Source organism: Nymphaea colorata, chromosome 12 (genome assembly GCF_008831285.2).
Source record: "Nymphaea colorata isolate Beijing-Zhang1983 chromosome 12, ASM883128v2, whole genome shotgun sequence".
Classification (NCBI taxonomy): domain Eukaryota; kingdom Viridiplantae; phylum Streptophyta; class Magnoliopsida; order Nymphaeales; family Nymphaeaceae; genus Nymphaea; species Nymphaea colorata.
Genome location: NC_045149.1, coordinates 18827076 through 18843385, shown reverse-complemented (window position 1 = coordinate 18843385; position 16310 = coordinate 18827076). Strand labels below are relative to the sequence as shown.

General features: G+C 39.8%; 2 protein-coding genes across 2 annotated transcripts; one reads left to right on the top strand and one right to left on the bottom strand.

Annotated features, from left to right (window-relative positions):
* Window positions 1-680: 680 nt before the first annotated feature.
* LOC116265670 (pleiotropic drug resistance protein 3-like) lies at window positions 681-13350 on the top strand. The gene is made up of 23 exons (XM_050080822.1): window positions 681-1160; window positions 1952-2075; window positions 3162-3247; window positions 3395-3479; window positions 4069-4228; window positions 4479-4555; window positions 5959-6049; window positions 6306-6586; window positions 7368-7646; window positions 7991-8304; window positions 8422-8520; window positions 8812-8923; window positions 9019-9176; window positions 9322-9452; window positions 9539-9612; window positions 9836-10168; window positions 10337-10627; window positions 10717-10800; window positions 10931-11064; window positions 11218-11445; window positions 11591-11762; window positions 11918-12172; window positions 12280-13350. The coding sequence occupies exons 1-23, from the start codon at window positions 742-744 to the stop codon at window positions 12544-12546; spliced, it is 4254 nt and encodes a 1417-aa protein (XP_049936779.1). The 5' UTR covers window positions 681-741; the 3' UTR covers window positions 12547-13350.
* Window positions 13351-13491: 141 nt separating this feature from the next.
* Window positions 13492-16015, bottom strand: LOC116265671 (uncharacterized). Its single transcript, XM_031646457.2, has 4 exons — window positions 15582-16015; window positions 15279-15332; window positions 14639-14698; window positions 13492-13899 (listed from the first exon to the last, which is right to left on the bottom strand). The coding sequence occupies exons 1-4, from the start codon at window positions 15882-15884 to the stop codon at window positions 13771-13773; spliced, it is 546 nt and encodes a 181-aa protein (XP_031502317.1). The 5' UTR covers window positions 15885-16015; the 3' UTR covers window positions 13492-13770.
* Between the last annotated feature and the right edge of the window lie 295 nt (window positions 16016-16310).

Here is a 16310-nt window from a genome sequence, read left to right as displayed (position 1 = left end):
TGAACCTTTGGGTCCTTCTAGAAAAAGTTTTAGAACTAAGATGATGATGAACATAATTAAAAAAACTACACTTCATGAGTTCCTTATCAGCATTTCCAAGGTTCCAAACTTGAAAAAACCATACACGCATACCAACATGATCTTTATGCTCACAGAATCGTATTTATGCTACAAGATAACCTTTTCCTAATGTCGCTGCCTGTTAAATTATGTAGAACACATTTATATAAGCAGGATTTTGTTACCAAATTGGAGAAAAAAAAAAAAAAGGTTGTTTATAGTTGCAGGCGCATGGCTCCACCGGAATTCAACGCCAGTTCGTGGGTCCCGAGGGGACTTGATTGGAAGCACCATGCGAGGAGGCGTGGTCTCAGGAAGCTGCTGTATAAAAAATTTTATCAAACACACTTTCTGAAAAACGTAAAGGAGAAAAAAGATTCTACCGAAGACGTCATCGTGCTTGTGTCAGGAATGACATCCCCGGAGATGACGATCTTCAACTTAGATGCATACGACTTCCGAGAGACCTCTATATATATCTGTGTGTTTGCATATTTTCTCCAACGACCCTCAACAAATTACTTCTTCAATCAATTTCGAAGAAGAAATCTTTCAGGAGAACCTTTCTATTTTTTAGTTCTTCCGGTGTACAACAGTACTTCTGTGCACCGTTCCTTCAGTTTCTTTTCAAAGAAGAATTATCGCATCTGATCTGAGAGAACCGGTTGGAAATCAAGAAGCATGGCTCAACTAGCCGGGCACGACGGCACGGCATCCCTTGCTATCGAGTTCTCGGAGATTGGCCGGAGTTTTAGGTCGTCGTTCAGGAGGAGTACCTCGTACGCCGGCAGTTTTCGCAGCGACCATTCCGGCAATAACGTGGGAGATGCAGCTGAGGAGGACGAGAGGGAGCTGTTCTGGGCAGCCATCGAGAGGCTGCCCACCTACGATAGGTCGAGAACCTCTCTGCTCTCTGTCGTCAACGGCGATATCAATAATGATAGCTTCCGCGGCGGCGATAATGGCACGGACGGGAGAAAGGTGGTGGATGTGAAGAGACTTGCTGCAACTGAGAGGCACCTGCTGATAGAGAAGCTTATCAACGACATAGAGGAGGACAATCTCCGGCTGTTAAGGAATCTCAGGCAAAGATTTGATAGGTATATTTTCTTTTCCGTGCCGGCATTAACGTGGCAGAGTCGTCGTAGAAAAAGCATCAAGACTAAAAAAGAAAGCAATAGCTTTCACCGTGTTTGAGTGAGGAGACAGAGGCACTTTATGGGAGAAATATTTTCACGGCAGTACTTGGAGAGGAGGACCATGCTGATTCCTAGGCTTACATAATATATGTAATGACCAGAATACCTTAAAAAGTAAAAAATGAATAGAGGTTTTTAGAAAGATAAAATGGGATTTTGAAAAAAATAAAAATGTAAAAGGTACATTTCTTCTAAAATTTTTCTAAAATACCTCAACTCTCTTATTTTTTCCTCGAGTCGCATGCATGCAACTCCATCTCGGTAAGATTTGATTTCCATGAGTGCTCATGTGTCATATGAGTTGAAGCGCGGCACCAAAAAGAAGTTCCCACTGGTAGGTCATAATCCTCTCGCTCACTTAGACTATTCTTCACCTACTTAAAACATTATAGCTCAAGGCATGCATGTTTGACATATATATATATATATATACACACACATATATAAGACTCTATATAAGCTGACTAATGAAATAGTTGATGGTTCAAAAAAGTGTCACCAAGTTAATCGATCGAATGGCTTATAAATATATAGATTTCATACTTAATTTAAATATATATTTCTGAAAACAGTGTGTGTGTGTGTGTGTGTGAGAGAGAGAGAGAGAGAGAGAGAGAGAGAGAGAGAGAGAGAGAGAGAGAGAGAGAGTTTTATCTCGCAGATAACATGGTGCTGCTATGTTGAACGTGCAGGGTGGGCGTGAAGGCACCGACTGTGGAGGTAAGATACAACGGCTTAAGCGTGGACGCTAAATGTCAAGTGGTCGACGGCAAGCCTCTGCCGACGCTGTGGAATACTGCCAAAGGCATGATCACCGTAAGTACTGTATACCTTCTTTATTTCTTTGTCTGTTTCTTTGTTTTTCTTTAAAATCAAGTTCAAGTTAGGCAGCTAGGTATTGAAAACATGTAGTAATAGAAATCAAAACTCTTGGAACAAGTATTTCTCACAATCACGCACATGGTGGTCGGAGGTCACCGGAAACTTTTCTCTCAGCAAATGGTGGTCGGAGGTCACCGGAAAATTTTCTCCCGGAATACCAGCTGACCGACCATGTGGCCTGAACTATATACATATTAAGATGAAAGAAATACCGGAATCCTATCAGAGACTTGTAAGTCTACCCTCACCAGATGAGGCCGGTGGTCATGACTAGCATTAAATATTTTTTTGAGCATCTGCATTGTTTGCCGGAGACTTGGGGTCAAGATGTTTTATGAGTCACCACGTCTCACATTTCAAGCATCATATGTGCTTTTAAATATCATTTTCAAGATCTCAGATTAGGTAATATTGGTGGCTGATTTTGGTGGGATAACATAAATCAATGAATCACATTCATATCATGATATATATATATATATATATATATGGATAACAAATATTATGATATATATATATATATAACAAAAATCAAGGAGTCACATATCATGCCAACATTCACACACACACACACACACACATATATATATATATATATATATATATATATATATATATATATATGTGTGTGTGTGTGTGTGTGTGTGTGTAGTTAGGAGATATAGGAAGTAATATAGAACAGGTGACAGTCTGATTTTTATTTTTTACCAGCTAAGATTGCCCGCAGACTAATGTTTGACGTGAGATGATATTTCAGCTCTTAGTGGAGACGGTGTAACGTGTAGCAGACTGTGAGTGGGAGATAAGATATACTTTGATAAAAATAATTTCCAAGACGTAATGTCAACTGTTAGTGGTGACGGTGTAACGCCTAGTGAAAATGATTGTCAGTGACAGAAAATTCGTGTTTGTGACGCAATTTAACCACTATTTGGCATCATTTTATTTTTTCTGTTGAGACGGGTACAGTTCTGCTCCGTTTTTAGTCCTCACAAAGCTGAGGTTTGGATCTAATTGCAGGGCTTGGTGAAGGTGCCTGGGATCAATGCAAGTCAAACAAAGATTAGCATCCTCAAGGATGTCAGTGGAATTATCAAACCATCCAGGCAAGTCAAACTTCTCTCTCTCTCTCTCTCTCTCTCTATATATATATATATATATATATATATATATTATTTATTTATTCATTTATTTATTTATATGTGTGTGTGTGTTAATGGTTCTTTCTTAATTTTTTGGGTTACTTGATGCAGGCTGACTCTTCTACTGGGTCCACCTGGGTCTGGCAAAACCACCCTGTTGCTCGCTCTTGCAGGAAAGCTCGATCCCACCTTGAAGGTGGGTTTCAATCTAATTTCTCTATGCCCTACTCTATATTTATAGACCATAGTCACAAAAAACACATTTTTTTTGAAAAAAAATGTATATAAAGTGCCGAAAAACTGTATATAGTGCCTTTTTCTTTTGAAAAAAAAAAAGACCAAACGCAAAAAAAAAAATGCATTTGTTCATGTTTTATTCTCCATTTTTTCATTTTAGGTGTTTTTTTCATGTTTTTAATGACAAACTAATTGTTTTATTTTTCTAATTTTTATTTTTTTCATGTTTATTCTTCATTTTTTCATTTGAGCTGTTTTTAATGCCGAACTAATTGTTTTAATTTTCTAATTTTTATTTGTTATTATTTACTTATTTTTTATGTTTATTTTATTAGTTTTTCACTTATTTTATGATTTTTTAAAAATTTATCATACTTTCACTTTTTCCATGTTTTTCCGAACTATACTCAGGAAAAACCTCACCATCTGAAATGCAAGAAAATTTTTTGTAACTATGATCTATACTCCTTAAGAAGAAAAGCTGCAATATCTCTAATGTCATAGCATATGATTTTTGACATATTATATAAACAAAAAACAACCTGCAGGTGAAGGGAGAAGTATCATACAATGGGTACAGGATAGATGAGTTTGTTCCCCAGAAGACATCCGCTTATATCAGCCAGTATGATCTCCACATCCCGGAGATGACCGTAAGAGAAACCCTAGATTTCTCAGCCAGATGCCAAGGCGTCGGCCGCAAGCACGGTAAGGCAGTCTCTACACTGTGTGGGCAATTGCACTCCCCACCCAGACCTACCCAAAAAAAACTCTTATTTTCATATTTATAATTCAGATAAAATTTTCTCATTTACATATTGGTGCCCATTAAAATTTTAAAATTCTATAACTGGTAGATGATGATGAAAAATGATTAATTCCCTCTTAAAATTTATTTATTTTTAACAAGCAAATGATCTGTTTTTAATTTATTTCTTTTGCTTGGTGTATTTTGAAGAGGCGATAATGGAACTTATTAGGAAGGAGAAGGAAGCCCGGATTGTGCCTGACCATGACTTAGACTTGTTCATGAAGGTTTACATCAGCTATTCTAAATCTTGTGTTTGATTGATTCCTTTTTTCTCTCAGGAAAGAAGAAAAAGAACTTACAAGCTTGTTCTCTTTCATGATTCTTGCAGGCAACTGCAGTCAAGGGATTGAAGAGAAATCTCCAAACGGATTACATCCTCAAGGTTCGATTCCCTAGCCGTTTGATAGTCTTAGTCATGTGTTTGATGTATATATATATATATATTTATATAATCACGCAAATTATTGTTTAGAATAATACAAGCAATTCTTTCTAATTTTCTCCTCCCAATGTTCATTATAGAATAAGACAATATTTTTTAGCATCTCAGAATACACTTCTTAGGGTGTTTGATGAGACCCAGCTATAGAATTCTAGAATTAAAATTCTGATTTTTGATGAAATGAAAATTACGTTATCAAACAAAGAATTTTGATTCTGGAATTATAAGTTGAATCAAAATTTTGGAATTGTGATTCTACTTTTGATTCACTCTTGCTTCAAAAATTAAAATTCCAAAATTAGGATCCCACTCTAGGAGAAATTATGATTCCAAAATTTTGGAATTTTTGTTTCCGTCTTTGGGGATAAGGCATGAAAGCTTGATTTCAGGAAATCTAAAATGTTAATTCCCTTTTAATCAATCAAATCTTTTTTAATTCTAAGATCAAAAGTCCATGCTATCAAACCCAACCTACGGATGCAATTATGATACCAGAATTGTAAAAAAAAATCATCTCCCTTTAAAGACATATGTCACGATGTTTTAATTCATCAATTATAGAATTTTAATTCCTATTTTGTCAAATATGCCATTTCTAATTCTAAAATCAAAATTTCAGACTATCAAACACAAAGGAAAAAAAGTAGAACTAGGATTTTCATTCCAATTCTAATTTAAGATGAAATTTTGTTTATATAAAATTTAATTCTATAATCAAAATTAAGGCCATCAAGGGATCCTAACAAAAAAAAATAAATAAATAAATTGAGAAATCATGCAATCCTATCCGGACGGCATAAGGTTGATGAGGACTTTGTTGCCCACTTCACGGTCAGCAGACCGAGGCCGTCAAAGTAAATGAACCCGATTTGATGAATGTGGGGCAGCAAAGACATGAGCAATCGGGTTTGTCCGGACCTGAACGGACCCGTTCCTGCGGTCAACACGCGCCACAAGTGCATATATAAAGTCATTCTTCGGCCGCCCCTGCTTGACCGCAAACACCAAGACGGACTCTTGGTTTTAGTTGCACCAATCTGTCGTCCGGCCCCTTCTTAGGCCCTATTGCAATTTGGAATTTTCGCTAGACTCTACTCCTGTTCGGACCACGACAGCGTTCGGACCGACCAGTTGACATGTATATCCTCACCGTTGACGCCGTGTTTGCTTCTTCGTGTTTGGCAGATACTGGGGCTGGATGTGTGCTCCGGCACTATTGTTGGCGATGTAATGAGAAGAGGCATTTCTGGAGGACAAAAGAAGAGACTCACTACTGGTTCGTATACTTCAACTAAGTTCCAATATATATATATAGTTTTTAGCCATCTAACAATATTCAACGTCCATCACTCGATTGCTACATATAATATTTGCAACAATGATTTATAGTTTAATGATCAAAGTTAATTTTTTTATCCATCCAGCAACAGCAACATTAGACATCCAACAAATTTGAATCCTTCATGTGTGTTGTGTCCTGATGAATGAAGAAAAAGAGATTAATATGACAATTTTATGTGGTTGGGGAGCAGGGGAGATGATTGTTGGTCCCACGAAGACGTTGTTCATGGACGAGATATCGACGGGGCTGGACAGCTCGACGACGTTTCAGATCGTGACGTGCCTGCAGCAGTTCGTCCACATCGCCGACGCCACCGTTCTCATCTCGCTGCTGCAGCCGGCCCCCGAGACCTTTGAACTTTTCGATGATGTGATCCTCATGGCGGAGGGCAAGATTGTCTACCATGGCCCTCGCTCCGAGGTTCTCTCCTTCTTTGAGGCCGCCGGCTTCCGCTGCCCCGAGAGGAAAGGTGCAGCTGATTTCCTTCAAGAGGTAACTTAAAATTCTGTTCTTTATATATGTGTGTCTAAGATATAGAGAGAGAAAAGAAGCCTCAACAATTATATATGTAAGCGTGTGTATGTATGTGTGTGTGTGAGAGATAGAAAAAATCTCTTTCTCTCTCTCTCTCTCTATATATATATATATATATATATATAGACACACACGTGTGTGTGTGTGTCAAAGAGAGAGAGAGAGGGTGAGGGAGAGACTCATCTTCAAATTGAATCTTCAATTCTTCAAGAGTATATGGTTGTCAAAAGGAAAAAGGAAAAAGGTAGAGTATAGAAGAAAAAAAAAGTTGAAAAAACTAGTGTCAAAGTGAAACAATTAGTTGCACTCGTTATATATATATACATGGTTAATTTTTACAGCATATGAACCGAGTAAATGTAAAAGAAGCTATATGAATAAATTTATTAGCCATTTTATCAACTTGAGTGATGGTTTATAAAGTGTCACGTAGCCTGCCATTTTTCGAAAGGGAAAATGATAATTCGTTAGCGACTTTGGAAAAACAATTTCACAAACAGCACGTTATAAACCATTAATCAAGTTCATCAGGTAGTTCATAAATCAGTTCTTATAGTCTTCATATTCACATTTCAAATTTATGCATGTGTACATAATATCGAATATGGCTTCCCAAACTAACTTTGTGAATCATTGATCGACCATGTTTGTCGCTTATAGGAGAGTATTAAGCAAACACAGTGCATTGGTTGGTGATATATCTTCTGATGATGTTCAGGTGATATCGAAAAAGGACCAAGCTCAGTATTGGAGCAGGTCAAGTCCTTATACCTACGTGACGGTGGACCAATTCGTGGAGAGATTCAGAGCGTCACATATCGGGAGGCGGCTAGGGCAGGAGCTTCAGCAGCCCTTCGATCGTTCACAAAGCCACGAAGATGCCATCTCCTTCAAGTTCTATTCTCTCAGCAAATGGGAGCTTCTCAAGGCCTGCATGTCCAGGGAGATGCTCTTGGCCAAGAGGAACGCCTTCGTCTATATCTTCAAAACTTCTCAGGTACATCAAATTCGCTTCCTTTTGCTGTAACATGATGAGGAACTCATCAAAGTCTCAGACTAATTAATGAAGAAGAATTCATCTCCATCGAAAACTAGACTACCATGTCTCCAGAGAGCAGTAATTTAAGAGTTTGCAGTGTGAAGTGGCAGGATTTCATGTGTTTTCCCTTATACCAACATTGCAACGTACAGAAATTTCCAAGAAATCTTCTAAAACTTGCCAAATGTACAACTTGTAATCTACGGCCATAACAAGCTCGAACCTTAAGAAATTTGAGTCACAGGAACTACCAACTGTTTGTCTCAAGACTGAAGTACTTTTGTGCTCTTCTTTTGGTGCAGCTGGTCTTTATAGCGTTCATCACCATGACCGTGTTTCTGCGAACCACGATGCACGTGGACACGAACGGGGCACAAAACTATATGGGTGCAATCTTCTTCTCCATGATCATGCTCATGGTCGACAGCTTCCCGGAGCTGGCAATGACTGTGTCAAGGCTGCCAGTGTTCCAGAGGCAGAGAGATTTCTACTTCTATCCCGCTTGGGCCTACAGCTTGACTACCGCCGTCTGGAAGATACCTCACTCCCTCCTTGAGTCCTTCATTTGGACAGCCACTACCTACTATGTGATTGGCTACACCCCAGAGGCTGGAAGGTAATGAAAATTATACTGAACATGAGAAAAAAAATGAGGAACATGGGTATGAACATATACGTTGTATAATATGTATCGCCTCACATATATACATTGTTTTATGATGCTATGTTTCAGATTTTTCCGTCAGTTCCTGTTGTTTTTTGGCGTGCACCAAATCTCAGCATCACTATTCCGGCTTGTGGCCTCAGTTTGTCAATCAATGGCAGCTGCAACCATGACAGGGCTGGCGTCCTTGATGACAATTCTCTTGTTTGGAGGATTCATAATGCCAAGAAGTAAGAACTCCATTTCCAATCTTTTACTAATTGATCATCACTTGTCTATGTTTGGGACCTAAGACCTTCTAGTTGACGGAGGTCCAGGGTTTGACACAACCTGCCAACAAAAGGTAGAGTTGAAGTGAAATCTATAGTGCAGAACAGCTCTGATGCTGGAAGCCTTAGGAGTCATGGGTTGTATTAACTTGCCATGCTCAAAGGAATGCACTTATGTGAATTATTTACTATTGGCAGCTCTTATGTCTGGTTGGCTGAAGTGGTCATTCTGGGCATCTCCAATGTCTTATGCCGAGGTTGGAATCGTCGGGGATGAGTTTCTTGCCCCAAGGTGGCAGAAGGTGAGCTTTTGCCGCGGCTATATATCTCTGCAATTCTGTGACCTGTCTTCTTGAAGAGATCTACTGAGCATTTTTTTTCTTTTTTCTCTCTTCAGATCTCCTCCGGAAATACTACCATCGGGCAACAGATTTTAAGAAACAGAGGGCTTAATTTCCCAGGATACTTCTACTGGATATCAGTGGGGGCAGTGTTTGGTTTCGTCATACTTTTTTATGTGGCATATACCTTGGCCTTAACTTATTTAAAGGGTGAGTCACACTTAAGTATACATGTTTCAATATACATACAGCATAACTAGGATATTGATGTGAATACAGGCCACAATGATGAAGCTGTATTCTTGCAGAATGGGAAAAATGATTTATTACTGACTGTTACGAGTCCATGCAGCTTCTAGAGGATCAGGGGCTTTTATTTCTAAGGAGAAGCTTGCTCAACTACAAGGAACAGAAGAAGCTTGTCCTGATGAATTACAAGGAACGGAAGAAGCTGGTCGTGATGATACTGCCTCGAAACAGAAGAAAACTGGTAGGACAAATAAATGAACGAAATACCTTCTGTCTTTTCCTTTTAGTTTAGACAGGGACTGAGACGACTTATAACCTACCCTGCAGGCAAGATGGCATTGCCATTTCAGCAATTATCAATGACATTTAATGAAATCAAGTACTTCGTTGATATGCCACAGGTAAATTTCTTGTGTGAGAAATGTTATATGAATGAAGTACGCTAACTTCTCAATAATGTGATGCACTCCAGGAAGCTCTTAACTGATACACCTCATTGTTTCATGTTCACGTGCATGCACACACATGCGCACACACACACACAGACAATCTTCTCCTCTTTGAACATGACTTTGTTGCCTGTGATACTGAACGGTTGGCACTGGTTGGTTCACCATGTGACAGGAAATGAGAAATCAGGGTGTGACAGAAAGGAAACTGGCATTGCTTAGGGATATCACTGGTTCATTCAGGCCTGGCATTCTCACAGCACTCATGGGTGTCAGTGGAGCCGGGAAGACAACACTTATGGATGTCCTTGCTGGGAGAAAAACAGGGGGGGCCATTGAAGGAGAAGTAAGAATTGGAGGGTACCCAAAAGTTCAATCAACATTCGCCAGGATATCTGGCTATTGTGAACAGAATGACATTCATTCTCCACATATTACAGTTGAAGAATCTGTTGTCTTTTCAGCTTGGCTGAGATTAGCCCCAGAGATTGACCAGAAGACTAAAAGGGTGAGGCTGGATTCAGGTCCCAGTGCACCTGACAATTTGCATCTTCCATCTCTTTCGCATAGTTATTGCATTATATTGCTTCTTGACCCAAGTGATTAATTATTCAAATTTTAGTTTGACTGAGAAAATCTGTCTACTAATAGACTTCTCAACTGCTGTCTACGTTAGGCATTCGTAAATGAAGTGCTGGAAACCATTGAGCTTGATGGTATCAAAGATTCATTGGTCGGCATGCCTGGTGTAAATGGTCTCTCGACAGAACAACGAAAGCGGCTAACTATTGCAGTTGAGCTTGTTGCTAATCCTTCCATAATATTCATGGATGAACCCACATCGGGCCTGGATGCAAGAGCAGCTGCAATTGTCATGCGTGCAGTGAAGAATGTCGTCAACACTGGAAGAACTGTGGTGTGCACAATCCATCAGCCAAGCATTGATATATTTGAGTCATTTGATGAGGTAAATTCAACTTCTTCTTTTAGGCGATCAATAGCATGCTTTTCGTCAAAATGAGCTTATACATGTGTATTCGTGCATGTACTTCGCAGTTGTTGCTGATGAAACGAGGTGGTCAACTAATTTATGCTGGACCTCTTGGTAGGAACTCAAGCAGCGTCATTGAGTATTTCGAGGTAATTTGCAATAAGAAAATTAAAATTTGTTGCATGCTCACTCAAATACTTTCTGCCCGAATTGGCACCCAAACATGAGTTGCCATTAATCTATTGAAGCTAGACATAATATGAAGAAATGGCTTCGCAGAGAATACCTGGCGTTCCAAAGATCAAAGACAACTATAACCCAGCTACATGGATGTTGGAAGTTAGCAACATATCAATGGAAAGGCAACTTAATGTTGATTTTGCAGAAATCTACAGAAACTCCTCTCTCTGTCGGTGAGTACTTAACCTCTTATGACTGTCAGAAATGTTTAGTGTGCACAACTTACCAGAATGCTTTGCACCTTAAGGCACTTCTTAGCAACTGCATTCCATTTCATGTTGTGCTTTTTGCACCCTCTTCTAATGAACCTTCCGCTACTTTTGCAGAAGCAACAAAGAGCTGGTAAATCGGCTGAGCACACCACCTCCTGGTTCCCAAGACCTAAGCTTCCCAACTAAATTTCCGCAGAATGGTTGGGGACAGTTCAAAGCATGCTTTTGGAAGCTAAGCCTGTCATATTGGCGCAATCCTGCGTACAATTTGTTCCGCCTCGCTTTCATTGTCATCAGTGCTGTGCTTCTAAGTTTGCTCTTTTGGAAGCATGGGAGGAAAATGTGAGGCACTCATTCCGAATAAATTTGTTTATTTCCTTATATATGAACAGAAAAGTGCCTAAAACATACAAAGACAATAGCGTTGAACCCAGAAAATTGGTTTTCCAGAATTATCCGCTAAACCCCTTCAACACTTGCCTTGCAGAGACTCGCAGGAGAATTTGTTCAGCATACTGGGGATGTTGTTCTTGGCGACCATTTTCATAGGTGTAAATAACTGCATTTCGGTGTTCCCTGTAGTAGCAATTGAGCGTAGCGTCTTATACCGGGAGAAATTTGCTGGGATGTATGCTTCCCCAGCGTATGCATTTGCTCAGGTTAGAAAACCTTCTTAACTGTGAGTTGTGTGCATCTTACTGTACTTTTCGCATGCACTTACCTGTCTATGCCACATTCATAAGACTAGACATATCAACTCATAATGCATTCGTCATGTTGAACTAAGTTGTTTTCTTTGTCTTGATCATTGAAGGTGGTGATTGAGCTTCCTTACGTGTTCGTCCAAGCAGTTATCTATGGGATAATTACGTACTCCACAGTATACTTCTATGGTTCAGCTTACAAAATCTTCTGGTATATCTTCACCATGTTCATGACACTCTTGTACTATACTTACCTCGGGATGATGGTGATCGCCCTAACTCCAAGTGTCAACGTCGCTTCAATCCTGCAATCTCTTTTCAACACCACATTGACACTCTTCGCAGGCTTTCTGATCCCTGGACCGGTAAGAAAGTTCTTCCTGTTTGATCATCAATGAGCTAATAGTGCAACCGTCGCCGAACCAAGTCAATTTGCTTGCACTAATTGTGCTGCTTTTCTTACCTACTGCAGCAAATTCCCAAGTGGTGGATTTGGATGTACTGGAGCTGTCCTACAAACTGGACTCTTCGTGCGTTCTTCAGTTCACAGTACGGAGACATACAAGAACAGGTTGACGTATTTGGAGAACAGAAAACAGTGGCCAACTTCCTGAAAGATTACTATGGATTTCATCACGATCAACTGGGTCTGACCGCTGCTATGCTTATTATCTACCCTCTTCTCTTTGCTCTCTTGTTCGCTCTCTTCACGTCAAAATTGAGCTTCCAAAGAAGATGAGAAACAGCAACATTTCCACATCACCATTCCAGCTCCCACTAGCAAGGCAACGTAGAGGAGGTACCAGGCATAGGTGCACATATGAGAATATTACCCTCCACTAGAAGTCTTCACTAATTTTTCTTAGGTGTACATTAGTCATATGAATATATTCAAATAACTGTAATAGTTGTTTGTAGCTCGGTTACAGCATTTTTTTAATATAATGAGTTCTTTTGTCAACCGACATAAAAGATGTGGATACATACTGTTCTCACTTCAGGTCAGGCAGACGGCTACTCACCTGAATGGGCTAACATTTAAACTCAGGCTGCTGCTGTCCATTTCAACTAGCATTAATCATATGAAAAAAATTAGCGAAAGAGTCAGTTTTCCTTTGTTTCTCAGAGATCAATTCCCCAATTTAAAGAACGCATATCAGCACCTATTGAAACCTCAGCAACTTGATTTATGGCTTCAGTGGGTCGACTCAAAATTGGTCCATTGAGTCAAAAGAATGGCAACACAAGCTCACTGCATTGATTCTCTCCACTTGGCTGAGTTTAACAATTCTCGTCTCAAATTGGAGTTTCCAGTGATTGAATTAAAAAAGAAAGAATGATTGGATGCAAGAAGAGACAAATCATGCCCTTTCAAAGTAGTGGATAAGTCGACACGTTGGCCTGACTTTTCCATATGAATATGCAATTTTAATTAAGAGAAGGGTCTTAAAAGCAATGTGAATGTGAAGCGCCGGAGTTTTCCTCAATTTCGTACCTCATTGATAACTGCTCAGGTCGACTCCAGTTCACTGGTGCATCATCTCCATTATTCAAATAATTATTCTGTTATCCATTCCTTCTTAAGGTCATGAACCATTCCTACAAAAAGCTGTAAAAGAATATTAACACGTTGCTAGTTGACTTTCCTTGCCTTATTCCCCAATGCCCTGCCACTTTGTAATAGTAAAACAGAACGTCCAAGGTGAATCATATAAAAGAAACTGGTTGATGGCCCAAAACTGCCTCCCAGACCACCAGTGTATATTTGAACTCTTCCTCAATAGAAACTCTAAATGCAGTGATGTTACCAAGAACTGAGCAGATACAAGCTCTCATCCGCTAAACAAAGAAAAACTAGAGCTAGCAGAAAACAAACAGAAGGAAATTAAAGCACCAGCCTTTCACAGCAGAGTGCAACCAAAGAGCAGCTTCAAGGCCAATGAATGAAACAGCAAGACGAAAGCTACTCAATGATGTCTTCTTCATCCTCAAAGCTTAAATTCAATGTCTGCAAGTTAAATCCTGATCCCTGTATCATCTCCACTAAATTGGAAGCCACTCCAGTAGCCTGTACTGTTGTCTGCTTCGTTAGCTGCATAGAGAAGAATGGCATTGTTCAATACGACTAATAGCAGTTGCTGAGTTACAAAAATACAGGAACATTACATGAATGCCAATCCCTGACTTACTAATCCATCCTCATCTTTGACAAAGCCAATTAAGAACAAACAAGAGAGAGAAGGAGGGGCACGCACGCACACTTCAAGCGAAATATGGATGTCTAGAATAGATTTCCGTGCAAAGAAGATAAGGACTAGACTATAGGCAATTTGTTGCTCAAAGAACCAACCGGTGACGCTATTTTGTGGTCAAGAATTTTACACTCTTATCAAGCTGCAAATGTCAAGACCAAATCAGAAAGTAATAGACCCGCAAATGTCAAGCTCTCAGTGCACGTTAGTGGCCAGAACACCATAAAAAGACAACGCTATTGAGCTGCATCTGAGAGGCAGGTCACATAATGCCTTTCCCTCTCTCAGTAAAGTAAAGTGGCTTTTCATTTCAAGGCTTATTCTTCTGCGAAGGCCGAAGGTCCATCACCGTCTTTTCTAAGAGAAGTCCTTGCGACCTCCTACAGAAGGCTATTTATTATAAATCATCATGCCAGTTCCAATTATCTTAAACAGACAACTGCAAACAATGTTGCCTATCAAAAAGAATAGTTCAGCTTCAACAACCAAGTTCTCTGGATAATAGTTATAAAACTGAAGCTATTCATATGCAGAACTTTTTGTTGCTTTGCCTTTTGACAAAAGACAGAAGTAGCGTACCTCAACAGTTGCAATCCCCTCGGAAAGACCAACTTTAAGATCACTAACACCTTCCACTTCCTGCATTCAGCAGAATAGAATTAGAAGTTTGTGGTAACAATTTGGCAATTACTGCCAAATCTGTGCAAGTGATTCCCCAAGAATATCATTAAATCACACTTAGCAAACTATTGGGCAACTTGCTAAAAATGGACAGTGAAATGTTATCTTAGAAACATGAATTAATGCAAGAAACGACTATTTCAAATATGAAATTGACAATGAAAATGCAATAGCTAATGTAAGATCAACTTAAGCACAATCCAGAATCAAATTCAGCCAAACCGTACTCTCAAGACACAAAATCTTAATCGCATCACCCTAGAACTTGACCGACAACGGATAATCCTCCAACAAGAAACTATGCCCGTCACCTAGTGGTAGAACGAATTAGCTAAAATAGCTCCAAGAGATCACTGTCATGAATCGACTTGAGCATCTCACAATGAACGATGCAAACAGAGCTACTCCATAATGGAGAACACTAACCCCCGATTCTAAAATGAATGCGCAGTGCCACGAGAGGACAGATTACAGAACACTTAATTCAGCCGAAGCGTTCCCAGCAGAGTAAAGCACAGGAGAAGTACAAAAACCAGACCTCCAGAACCTTTCTGACAGCAGAGCTTGCAGAATCATCCATAGTTCCCTCCGCCTTCATAGTTACAACAACAGAATTCAGTTAATAAAAGCACATAAAATTGGGGAAGAAAAACTAACGACAACTGACATACTTCCAGAACTGGCATGAGTAATATCATGGCTTATATCGCGATAAAAACAAAATGAGGACGATGGTGATGACAATTAGAGCAGTTTTGCTCGTCTCCAAGAATTTCCATGGAGCCACACTAAGAAAATGAACATGATGTTCATGATAATTCAGTGAGAGAGAGAGAGAGACCTTGAAGAACATGGTAAGGACGTCGGAGGGCGAGATGGGAACAGAAACAGAGGGTTGGTCTTCTCCCCCTTCGGGCGCTACGCTTTCCTCAGCAACGACCTGAACCCTGCAACTTCCTCTCCTACCCCCTATCTCCGTCCATTTCTTGCTCCCGCCAGAGACGCCACAACGAAGAGTCCGTAAAAGAGAAGACGGAGAGGAGGAATAAGAGATAGTGAAGGGGAGGGACGGAGAAGCTCTGCAAGAGGCCCGAGAAATCCGGGAGAAGCAGTAAGAAGATGGAAGAGAAGAGACTGCCGCCATCTCTTTCTCTCACAGACTCACTCTCTCTCTTTTTCTCGTTGCCTCCGAGCTATTATCCGTTTCTTCTTGAAGTTCAGGGCGGAGGATAACTCGGTACCCAAAGCGAAGTGCTAAATTTGTGACGTGCCATTCTACCCACAGTGTCTCCTTGGGCAAACATCCGACGACAATTTTATTTTACTTTTGGCCGAAAGATTTGACATTTATGAACACACACAATTCATATATACACATGAGAGAGTTCGACATTCTTGTTTTTAATATTGTAAAACAAACCTAACAAAGAAACAAAATCCAATGTAAATGTATTAACGCATAGGAAATTTAAGTTATGGTAGCACAACGAAAGGCGTAGTTGAAAAGAAAACTAAACCGTAAGCATGTTCTTGTGACCGCTTTGAAAGTTCCTTGTGTCTTCCTCAAATT

Coding starts and splice junctions, on each gene's coding strand:
- LOC116265670 (XM_050080822.1), top strand. CDS start 742: ATGGCTCAACTAGCCGGGCACGACGGCACGGCATCCCTTGCTATCGAG. Junction 9,613..9,835: donor ACTTCGTTGATATGCCACAG/GTAAATTTCTTG, acceptor ACCATGTGACAG/GAAATGAGAAATCAGGGTGT. Junction 11,446..11,590: donor TGGAAGCATGGGAGGAAAAT/GTGAGGCACTCA, acceptor CTTGCCTTGCAG/AGACTCGCAGGAGAATTTGT.
- LOC116265671 (XM_031646457.2), bottom strand. CDS start 15,884: ATGGCGGCAGTCTCTTCTCTTCCATCTTCTTACTGCTTCTCCCGGATT. Junction 15,333..15,581: donor TCCTTACCATGTTCTTCAAG/GTCTCTCTCTCT, acceptor GTAACTATGAAG/GCGGAGGGAACTATGGATGA. Junction 13,900..14,638: donor AGGGGATTGCAACTGTTGAG/GTACGCTACTTC, acceptor TTCTCTATGCAG/CTAACGAAGCAGACAACAGT.